Consider the following 12,488-nt stretch of genomic DNA (forward strand, 5'->3'; position numbering starts at 1 on the left):
CAGTGTCCCTTCTGTCAATCACTGGTAAGATCCTTGAGACAATAATCTCAAGACAAATGACAAGAGTTTTTTGACTACCACTCACTACTTTGTGATTGTCAATATGGCTTCAGGAAAGGTTACTCTGCTGCTGATCTGTTGTTAAACCTCTCCACTAAGTGGCACCAGTCACTGGATGAATCCAAAGTCAGCTGTGTGGTAGCACTGGACATTGCTAGTGCTTTCGACCGGGTGTGGCACCAGGGCCTCTTAGCAAAACTTCAAGCACTGGGAATTGCAGGCTCTACGCTATGTCTCCTCAGTGATTACCTTCATGATAGATCTCTAAGTGTAGTTCTCAATGGAACGGAATCAGCAAGACATCCTATTGGGGCAAGTGTTCCACAAGGAAGTGTGCTGGGACCATTGTTACGGAATGTCTACTTCAACGACCTTCTTCATCTCATCCCAGAATCACATGCATATGCAGACGACTGTACACTGACATTCACTTATCCAAGAGAAGAAATGCCAGCTGCTCTAAGCTACATCAATCACCAGCTGAGAGCTATATCAGCTTGGGGAAATAGATGGCAAGTAACATTTGCACCTGAGAAAACGCAAATGATGATCGTCTCTAGGCACCATGATGGTAATGCTGGTGCAGTAGTAAGGATGAATGGGAGGGTGTTGGCACCTGGAGAAGAAGTTGATATCCTTGGGGTGAAATTTGACTTCAAACTAACCATGAAGAACCATGTTGTTAATCTTCCAAACAAGGCAGCCAGAAAGCTTACAGCACTTTGCCGTATCTCACATCTACTTGACAGTAGGGGTTGCAAGATTCTGTATGAAGCACAAGTATGCTCACACCTTGAGTATGCTCCACTTTCTTGGTTTGCCTGCCCCCCCCCCCTCATCTGCGACTGCTTGACAGAGTAGAGAACAGAGCAAGACGTCTCATCTCTCGCGTGGACCCATCCTGGATAGATCTGTTATTTCAGCAGAGCCTTCAACATAGGAGGGATGTGAGTGGCCTTACTGTTATGTACAAGGCCAATATTGTCAAAGTACCACACTTGGATGCACTTTGAGGACAGCGTGAAACAAGCTTTTATGCCACAAGACGGGCAGAAAGCAGCAACTTCACTCTGGCTGTACCCTTCTCCAGAACATCACTCCATCTGAGATCATATATACCCAGGATGACTCGAGTATGGAACACATTCGTACAGCATAATGATGTCAACGAGATAAAGTCAGTTGATCACATGAAAATGCTTGCCCACAGATGGCTCCAACTTCATCCTGTTCCCAACTTGTATGTCTCATAACAATAAAAATGCTTTCAAATGAGCATCCCTATCTAATACCAGAGCGTAGACATTAAAAAGATGTGGAGGTCACATGGGTATAATTAAGAGGCCTGAGGAAGGGTCGCTGAGGTGGTTGGACATTTAGAAAGTGTGGATGGGGATAGAATGACAGAGGGTGGAAGGTAAGAGGGCTATAAGGTCACCCTACAAATAGTTTGAGGGAGAGGGTAAGGGAGGCTTTGAGTTTTAGGAGTTGAGCATCCAGCAGGGTAACATTTACAAAGACATTCAGGGAAACTGGTTAGTTGGACTTAGAGTTCTGGTGGGATGGGCAGTGCATGCACACTGAAGGAAGAATGGGGATGTTGCAGTTTGGAAGGTTATTTGAATTGTGTCGTCTGCACACTTCTGGCAAGTGTTATGGAATGAATGATGGTGAATGTATTTCCTTTTTCTAGGGTAATCCCAACTCTTGAGAGACTGCTATTGTTAAAAAAAAAATTACAGTATATGTAAACCACAAAAACATCCCTGTTTAGCACAAACAATTAAGTTCTTTTGAATAACCTAGCAGAAGTTTTACCTAGTATTTACACTTACACAAACAGTATATTTAAACACACTTCCACAATAAACCTTGGTAATGTAAACTATATATATGTGTAAATATTTATTAATATAACTCTGTGTATACACATTTAAACATGCAGATTCAATGATTTTTTAATATCATTTCATGATTCCTATCTTCATCTTGAAAGATGCAAAGAAGTACCTATTAGTTATAAGAGTGTGGCTATGGCTAACAGCTCGAGGCTTACCAGATATACCAGCCTCGGTTAGCGATGTGGTGTAGGTGCAGCCCATGGGACATTTGACTTCAGTGTCACGAGCTAAACTGATTAGACAATCACAGCAAAATGTATGACCACAGCTGAGAATCTTGGGCTTGTGCTGCCACTCGTCAAAAGTGGCTCCACATATATTACACAACGCAGGATCTTTCTGTGAGGGCAAGTGGGAAACACTGGTTAGTTTGTTCATATTTGCAGGTGCTTTAAAGAAACAAACCACAGAATGGATGGAGATTGAACCTAAGGCAAATGAAATGAGTCATGAAACTCCAAGCCAGTGTGTAAGCCACTTGGCCAGCTGGCTACAATGAAATTCATCCAAACACTTAAAGTCATATTGAAAAATATATAAATCCTTCTTTTAATGGATGCTTCATATTCATAAGACTCCTTAATTTGCCTAAAAAACTATGACATTCCAGTTAAATAAGTTTTTTGCTTTCTTCATTCTAAATAGATATATACAGTGGTACCCTGACTTATGAGAGTACCAACGCACGAGTTTTTTGATATGAGCCGTAGATTATGAGGGTAGATTTTTTGCTTTGAGTTACAAGCCAACATTTGAGTTACGAGCCAGCTCCCCCTGCTTCCCCATCAACACAAAACCTGGACATCTTGCTTGTTTATCTATGATTTCATGCTTTAATTCCATGGAAATCATCCTCTTTTTCTTTTCAGCACTGTCCTTTACACTTACTTTCCTAGGACCCATGCTTAGAAAAATGAAATTTGGCCAAATGACTGTCAAAAATGTAAGCAAAGCATGAAAGAACTGCTCCCACAGCAGGGTAAACAGTGCACTTAGTTGGCGGCGTTCGTTATTATGATAATAATTATTATTATAATAATGATAGAGCTTCAGTTCCCTAAATTATTAATAATAATAATATACATAATACGTACATAATAATATGTAATTCAGAATGCTGCCGCTAGTTGGCACAGCTGATGCCAAAACATCCGGTAAGTAGTACACATGTTTACATCGCTGTAGGAGCAGTTCTCTTATGCTTGCTTGCATTTTTTTTTAGTCATTTGGCCAAATTTCTTATTTTCTAACCATGCGTCCTAAGAAAAATATGTGCAAAGGACAGTGCTGAGAGGAAAAAGAGGATGATTTCCTTGGACTTAGTCAGGTAATACCAGCTTAGTACATCTACGATATGTAGATACTAACTAAATAACAAAAAGGCACAATACCATGACTGGAACGATACACAAATAACTCGCACATAGAAGAGAGGAGTGTGACTTTTTAAATGGTCCAAGTCGGACCGAAACGTCGTCGTTAGCTCTTCTCTTCTATGTGCGGGTTATTTGTGTATGTAGATACTAAAGCTGTATCAGTTATGTTCAGTGATTAAACAAAACAAATTGTATCAGCTAAGTTCAGCGATCAAACAAAACAACGTTGTGTTTGGAGGTTTACAGGGCCAATGACATCACACGCTGTAGCCTCAACCTCCCGCACCGTCTCTGCTCCAAGTGTGTAAGTACATATACACTTTATATAAACAGTTTAACATTTCTTTACATTCTGTAGTGTATTATGATTTATTATTTTTTTATATACAATATTTCTGCAGTCAGCCTCACAAATACAGTGGACCCCCGCATAACGATCACCTCCGAATGCGACCAATTATGTAAGTGTATTTATGTAAGTGCGTTTGCACGTGTATGTTTGAGGGTCTGAAATGGACTAATCTACTTCACAATATTCCTTATGGGAACAAATTCGGTCAGTACTGGCACCTGAACATACTTCTGGAGTGAAAAAATATCGTTAACCGGGGGTCCACTATACTCCCTTTTTTCTTACAACAGGAGCATGGGAAGATATTGTAGTCAAAGTTAGACAGGAAATGGCGGGCTCTCCCACCGCTGCCTCTGCCACCATATTATGGCCTATTTTATTCATTCTAGAGTATATATCATGTTTCTGTGTTAATTATATTCTTATTATGTCATATTAGATGAATTGTGATAGATAAATAAGCCGTAGAGTTGATATTAGTGTCATATTCAAGTACGACTCAAGAAATCGTAATGACACGATTGCAAACAAACCATACCCCCGGCCGGGATTGAACCCGCGGTCATAGAGTCTCAAAACTCCAGCCCGTCGCGTTAGCCACTAGACCAGCTAGCCGCAATAAGATTCATCCAACTAGGTATATTTCTACACCATAGGAAGGTTAGCATAGGCACCTCTGTGACCACAAATGCAAGTTTTTACAGACGAATCTCCAGCTAGCGTGGCCGTGACGAACTCTAGCTCAAGTCCCTTCACTGCCGTCAACATGACTCAAGAAATCATAATGACACGATTGCAAACAAACCATACCCCCGGCCGGGATTGAACCCGCGGTCATAGAGTCTCAAAACTCCAGCCCGTCGCGTTAGCCACTAGACCAGCTAGCCACAATAAGATACATCCAACTAGGTATATTTCTACACCATAGGAAGGTTAGCACAGGCACCTCTGTGACCACAAATGCAAGTTTTTACAGACGAATCTCCAGCTAGCGTGGCCGTGACGAACTCTAGCTCAAGTCCCTTCACTGCCATCAACATGACTCAAGAAATCGTAATGACACGATTGCAAACAAACCATACCCCCGGCCGTGATTGAACCCGCGGTCATAGAGTCTCAAAACTCCAGCCCGTCGCGTTAGCCACTAGACCTATGGTGTAGAAATATACCTAGTTGGATGAATCTTATTGTGGCTAGCTGGTCTAGTGGCTAATGCGACGGGCTGGAGTTTTGAGACTCTATGACCGCGGGTTCAATCCCGGCCGGGGGTATGGTTTGTTTGCAATCGTGTCATTACGATTTCTTGAGTCATGTTGACGGCAGTGAAGGGACTTGAGCTAGAGTTCGTCACGGCCACGCTAGCTGGAGATTCGTCTGTAAAAACTTGCATTTGTGGTCACAGAGGTGCCTGTGCTAACCTTCCTATGGTGTAGAAATATACCTAGATGGATGAATCTTATTGTGGCTAGCTGGTCTAGTGGCTAACGCGACGGGCTGGAGTTTTGAGACTCTATGACCGCGGGTTCAATCCCGGTCGGGGGTATGGTTTATATTCAAGTACGTATTTTGTCATGCCTCCAGAGCACAGAAACGGATTAATGGCTTTTCAATTAATTAAAATGAGGAAAATTGATTTGACATACGAGTAAATTGAGTTACGAGCTAGGTCACGGAATGGGCTAAACTCGTAAGTCAATGTCCCACTGTACTTCATGACAATAGCCTAGAGCTGTAAGATACACAATGCACCACCACAGTCTGGTCATACTTTTGGACTACTTGTTAATTAGCAAAGCAGAATCAAAGTCTTTAACCTACTAAACTGGGCCTATAAATTTGCAAGTTATCATTTGCCTCGATATGTTCACAACAGACATAATAAACTTATTTATGATTTTTTTTTTCAACAAGTCAGCTGTCTCCCACCGAGGCAGGGTGACCCAAAAAAGAAACAAAATCCCCAAAAAGAAAATGCTTTCATCATCATTCAACACTTTCACCTCACACATAATAACTGTTTTTGCAGAGGTGCCCAGAATACAACAGATTAGAAGTATAGTCGGACTTGAGTCCTGGAAATGGGAAGTACAATGCCTGCACTTTAAAGGAGGGGTTTGGGATATTGGCAGTTTGGAGGGATATGTTGTGTATCTTTATATGTTTATGCTTCTAGACTGTTGTATTCTGAGCACCTCTGCAAAAACAGTGATAATGTGCGAGTGTGGTGAAAGTGTTGAATGATGATGAAAGTATTTTCTTTTTGGGGATTTTCTTTCTTTTTTGGGTCACCCTGCCTCGGTGGGAGACGGCCGACTTGTTGAAAAAAAAAAAAAAAAAAAAAAAAAAAAAAAAAAAAAAAAAAAAAAAAAAAAAAAAAAAAAAACAATACATGTATATCCCTCCAAACTGCCAATATCCCAAACCCCTTCTTAAGAGTGCAGGCATTGTACTTCCCATTTCCAGGACTCAAGTCCAGTTATATAAAATAACCGGATTCCCTGAATCCCTTCACTAAATATTACCCTGCTCACACTCCAACAGATCGACAGGTTCCAAATACCATTTGTCTCCATTCACTCCTATCTAACATGCTCATGCACGCTTGCTGGAAGCCCAAACCCCTCGCCCAAAACATCTCCTTTACCCCCTCCCTCCAACCTTTTCGAGGACGACCCCTACCCCACCTTCCTTCCCCTACAGATTTATACACTCTCCATGTCATTTTACTTTGATTCATTCTCTCTAAATGACCAAACCGCCTCAACAAACCCTCTTCAGCCTATGACTAATACTTTTATTAACTCCACACCTTCTCCTAATTCCCACACTCTGAATTTTCTGCATAATATTTACACCACACATTGCCCTTAGACAGGACATCTCCACTGCCTCCAACCGTCTCCTCGCTGCTGCATTTACCACCCAAGCTTCACACCCATATAAGAGTGTTGGTATTACTATACTTTTATACATTCCCTTCTTTGCCTCCATAGATAACATTTTTTGCCTCCACATATACCTCAATGCACCACTCACCTTTTTTCCTTTATCAATTCTATGATTAACCTCATCCTTCATAAATCCATCCGCTGACACGTCAACTCCCAAATATCTGAAAACATTCACTTCTTCCATACTCCTCCTCCCCAATTTGATATCCAATTTTTCTTTATCTAAATCATTTGATACCCTCATCTCATTACTCTTTTCTATGTTCACTTTCAACTTTCTACCTTTACACACACTCCCAAATTTGTCCACTAACCTTTGCAATTTTTCTTTAGAATCTCCCATAGGCACAGTATCATCAGCAAAAAGTAACTGTGTCACTTCCCATTTTGTATTTAATTCCCCATAATTTAATCCCACCCCTCTCCCGAACACCTTAGCATTTACTTCTTTTACAACCCCATCTATAAATATATTAAACAACCATGGTGGCATTACACATCCCTGTCTAAGACCTACTTTTACTGGGAAGTAGTCTCTCTCTCTTCTACACACCCTAACCTGAGCCTCACTATCCTCATAAAAACTCTTTACAGCATTTAGTAACTTACCACCTATTCCATATACACGTACTTGCAACATCTGCCATATTGCTTCCCTATCCACTGTATCATATGCCTTTTCTAAATCCATATATGCGTTAAAAACTTCCCTACCTTTATCTAAATACTGCTCACATATGTGCTTCAATGTAAACACTTGATCTACACATCCCCTACCCACTCTAAAACCTCCTTGCTCATCCGCAATTCTACATTCTGTCTTACCTCTAATTCTTTTAAAAATAACCCTACTGTACACTTTTCCTGGTATACTCGGTAAACTTATTCCTCTATAATTTTTACAATCTCTTTTATCCCCCTTCCCTTTATATAAAGGGACTATACACGCTCTCTGCCAATCCCTAGTTACCTTCCCCTCTTTCATACATTTATTAAACAAAAATACCAACCACTCCAACACTATCCCCCCTCCCCTGCTTTTAACATTTCTGTCATGATCCCGTCAGTTCCAGCTGCTTTACCCATTTTCATTCTACGTAATGCCTCACACACTTCCCCCACACTCACATCCTGCTCTTCTTTACTCCTAAAAGATGCTATACCTCCCTGGCCAGTGCATGAAATTACCGCCTCCCTTTCTTCGTCGACAATACCTTATCAAAAATAAAATTTAGGTGTAGCACCAGTGGAACAAGCAGTGTAATTTCATAATTATTTTTAACCTAAATTTGTGGCTAAAATTATCAAAACTATCAAAAGTGGCTGGGCCACTTATCCTTCATTCTCTCCTTTTCCTCCCACACCTCTTTTACCCATTTCTTACCTTTCCCATCCTCACTCCCCATACCACGGCTGGCTCTGGTCATAGTTCGGTTCAGCATATACCCAAGAGACAGCACAATGGATTTAGAAATCAACAAATTCAAAAAGTTTCACATACATCGTGACTTCACTCTTTTAACCACCTTTTCACCAGCTTATTTCCTTAGCATTTTGTATACACTAGAAAATCTGCTAAAATATTTAAAATACAGTGATACCTCGAGTTACAAACTTAATTCGTTCCAGAAGGCTGTTCGAGTGCCAATACCTAACAAATTTGTTCCCATAAGGAATAATGTAAATTAGATTAGTCCGTTTCAGACCCCCAAAAATTCACTTACAAAAGCATTTCCAAAAATACACTTACATAATTGAGTTGGGAGCTGTTTGAAACTTGAGGTACCACTGTATATAAAAAGGATAATGGAAAATATGCTTGCCTCTGGTCTTTCATGATTGGATTCTTGTATAGGGTTAGAATTAGCATCGACAGCTTGCATTTTAGATAGAGGAGATGCTTGTTCTTTAACGGCCTCAAAGGATTTCAAGGGCTGGAAATCAGGCATCGGAGAAGCTCGTGATTGAGGTGGTGGGGTCTGACCAATTGGAGATGGATGACTACTGGTGATTGAAGTTGGAAAGGGAGGCGGATACGAAAATAGGCCTGGAGTCTGAAGGTTTGCCGAGGTTACGGGTTGTTTGAACGTAGGAAAAGGTTCTGGCGGAAGATGTCGTTCTCGTGATTCAAACAATTTTGATTTAGACTGAAAGAAAAAACAAAAATTAAAATTTGTCACCCTATTCATTTATAATTATTTAGGAAAAAATAAACCATCATCAAAAATAAACAACACGGTAAGAAGTCCAGCATGTCTAATGCAAGCAAGCATGCATGCAAGCGCACGCACACACACACAAAGAAAATCAGTCTCATTATTCATAAAAGATAATGCTCGACAACATCTTCAACAAACAAAACTGTACTACAAATGTTAAGCAAACTTCATGATCGCTTCAATAAAAAATTTTTTTGCAATCCTCATGTTCATGGTTATCTAACAGTTCATAATGCAACAGTTCCTAGTATGCATAACTAAAACAATCACACCATCTACTACTTGGCTCTCAAGAGGTATTCTGTACAGAATAATACAATCATGTGATATATAACTTGGCTGTCAAGACCCCTTCTATAGTGAATAATACAACTATTACAACCACATCATGTGTTATAATATATTACAACCAGACCATGTGTTACAATATAACTAATACAACCACACCATGTGTTATAATACAACTACACCATGTGTTATAATACAACTAATACAACCACACCATGTGTTATCATAACCACACCTTATGTTATAATACATAACAACCACACCATGTGTTATTTATCTTTCAATGGCATTCTTCACCAACAAAATAAAATTCTGTCATTTGTTTCTTGGTAAAAAGGCATAATTAATTACTCAGAAATGAAATCGTGTCCAAAAAATAAATCTTTTGAAGCAAGAGCAGCAAGGTTAAAGCTACTTACTGTGCTAAAGTCGTTAAAGTCATCTAATGTAGAAATGCCTTTCCCTATTATATTATGCTTGAATACAGGTGCAGCTTTCTTAGAATTAATTGAAGCCTCCACTGCCATAGCTGAAAAGAAAGTTAACTTTGTGATATATAAGGTATTGTGCCATAAAATCTCTATTAAAATGCAATACCTGAATTCAAATTTCGAACTGCTGCTTAGAACTCCCTAAAATATCTTCTAGAGTTTGTAAAATCACAAGCCTGTAAAGTTTTCTAGATGACTAAGACATGTGCACCACTTAAATGTCTGTATTTCTGAAATGTTTTGCCTGTACAGCAGGCTTCTTCAGTCAAATACAGTGGACCCCCGCATAACGATCACCTCCGAATGCGACCAATTATGTAAGTGTATTTATTTAAGTGCATTTGTACGTGTATGTTTGGGGGTCTGAAATGGACTAATCTACTTCACAATATTCCTTATGGGAACAAATTCAGTCAGTACTGGCACCTGAACATACTTCTGGAGTGAAAAAATATCGTTAACCGGGGGTCCACTGTACAGAGGTTACCAAAATACTGGTTACAGATAAGAAAAGATTGAGGTGTTCAGTCCCTTAGCTTTGACAGAAGTTGTTTAGTTTCATATCACTGATTACCCTGAAGTACAGGCACTGAACCAGAAGTGAGATGCAGCAGTTGGAGATAGTGCCACTGTTGGTGGGTCCCACTAGCATGTTTTTTTGACCCACGATAGGCAGGTCCTTAACAAATTTGTCACTTCTCACACATGAGAACATGCCTATAAGGTAATATAGATGTTCTCTGTACAAAGACATGAAGATGTAGCTGTGTTAGCCAAGTATCATTATATTAACCCATTTGGGGTGGGTCCTATAGTCCTAAGGCTTTGAAGCCTAGGTCTGTCTCTTTGTTCTACACCAAAATTCTAGTGGCTTCAAATTTAGCAGGAGAAGGCTGGTAGGCCTACATACGAGAGAATGGGTCTGCATGGTCAGTTTGCGCAGTATACAAAAAGACTGGAGCGCTCGCATTGCATTGTGGGAACGCCATCTCATTACTCTTTGTTCATTATTGCTTGAGGTAAAAAACCTCACTCCCCACCAAATTGGGAATCCTCTCTTTCCAAGTGACAGTTCTAACATGGATGGAGGTGGAAGTGAAGATAAATTTTATGTTTTTTGAGGAGTTTGTGACCAAAAGCAACCCTTAGGATGATGTAAATACTGCTAAAAACCCCAACAACAGTCAACCATCCACCTCTGGGCTGGTCCATCTGGTTCACATTCAGTTGTAACATGACATAAATATAAGTTTATATTTTCTTGTGGCCAGGACTCAGATGTGAGCAATGGTGATGATAGTGATATTGACTGTGATTACCTAGTTCTCAATGACTATTCAAGTAGCAACTGTGAAGAGGAATGTTCAACGGTGAAGTGTCGATTTATACATCCTGGAATATATCCCATGGCCCTACACCAGGAATAGACAGTGAAAGTGATGTTGTGACTACAACGGATGGATAATTGACCACATGTGGCAGTATTTGGTGGTGGTGGTGCCACGTGGGATGTGGGACCAGCAGCACCCCAGGCTGGAAGGCACACTGCTGACTCAGGACGTCCACAATCAAATCCAGCCTTAACCACCCACATACCACAACAACCTGCACAAACCAGCAATCAAAGTGGAATCCAGCCAACTTGTACCCTTGGGAACAATGCCAGTGAACTGGAATGTTTTGAACTATCTTTTAATTAACCGCTGATGGAAATTATCATCAGAGAAGAAATACATACAGTGGTTCCCCGAGTTTCGAACAGCTCCCAACTCGACCAATTATGTAAGTGCTTTTCTAAGTGTATTTTTGGGGGTTTGAAATGGAATAATCTAATATACATTATTCCTTATGGGAACAAATTCGTTTGGTAATGGCACTCGAACAGCCTTCCGGAACGAAGAAAGTTCGAAACTTGGGGTACCACTGTACTTCAATTATACCATGACAAACACACCCGTTTCACCAAAATCATGACTACACCAGTGGAAGGAGACAACTGTTTCTGAGATGTATCTGTTCCTTGCCACAATAATGCTGATGTCACAACTGATTTATCCTATTATGTATGCAAGCTACACTTCTCAGACAAAACAAGGCCTGACAGAAATGACAGTTATACAAGATTAGGAATGTGTTTATGTATCTGAAACAAAAGTTCAGTATGTATTTTTATCCTTTCAGGAACCTTGTTACTGACAAGTCTTTGATTTTATTCAAAGGCAGACTCTCATTCAAGCAGTATATACCAAGCAAGTGGAAATGCTTTGGTATCAAGCTGTTTGTGCTTTGTGATTGTGAAAGTGGTCTGGTATTAAGACATAACTGTGTACACTGAAAGTAATACACTGAAGGACACCAGAAAGTTATTGGGTATCTCTGGTGATGTGGCTAGAACACTGATGCAACCATATCTTGGTAAGGGTCATATATTATATACTGATAACTGGTACACAAACCCCTTACTCAGTGATTTCTTGCAAGTGAACATGAGAGATGTGTGTGGTAGAGTGCATGCCAATCATAAGCATATGCCCAGGTTCAACATAAGAACTCGTAGTGGTGAGGTGCAGGTGTTTGCTACTAATGACATGACATTATGGTGGAATGACAAATGAGACGTCACATTGTTGACATCCATTCACTAAAATGAAATGACACACACTGCCAAGGAGAAGAGAGAGAGACCAATGAAGTCATTGTAAAACCTGCAGCTGTGATGGACTACATACTCAATATGCATTTAGTGGACAAATGTGACATGCAAATTGGGTTTGCCGATTGTGTTCACAAGAGTTACAAGTGGTACATGAAACTATTTCTATCTTGAGGACATTTCCACACTCAATGCTT

At 40.2% G+C, this 12,488-nt stretch overlaps 1 protein-coding gene across 2 annotated transcripts in view; it reads right to left on the minus strand.

Annotated features, from left to right (window-relative positions):
• Positions 1 to 12,488, minus strand: part of LOC128694221 (uncharacterized) — a 77,013-nt gene that overhangs the window by 37,418 nt on the left and 27,107 nt on the right. For both annotated transcript variants that reach the window (XM_070093523.1, XM_070093524.1), the window contains 3 exons: positions 9,567 to 9,676; positions 8,464 to 8,787; positions 2,117 to 2,300 (listed from right to left, as the gene is read on the minus strand). In XM_070093523.1, the coding sequence (XP_069949624.1) occupies positions 2,117 to 2,300; positions 8,464 to 8,787; positions 9,567 to 9,676 (618 nt within the window). The remainder of the gene's footprint in view (positions 1 to 2,116; positions 2,301 to 8,463; positions 8,788 to 9,566; positions 9,677 to 12,488) is intronic.

Source organism: Cherax quadricarinatus, chromosome 43, assembly GCF_038502225.1.
Source record: "Cherax quadricarinatus isolate ZL_2023a chromosome 43, ASM3850222v1, whole genome shotgun sequence".
NCBI classification, from domain to species: Eukaryota; Metazoa; Arthropoda; class Malacostraca; order Decapoda; family Parastacidae; genus Cherax; species Cherax quadricarinatus.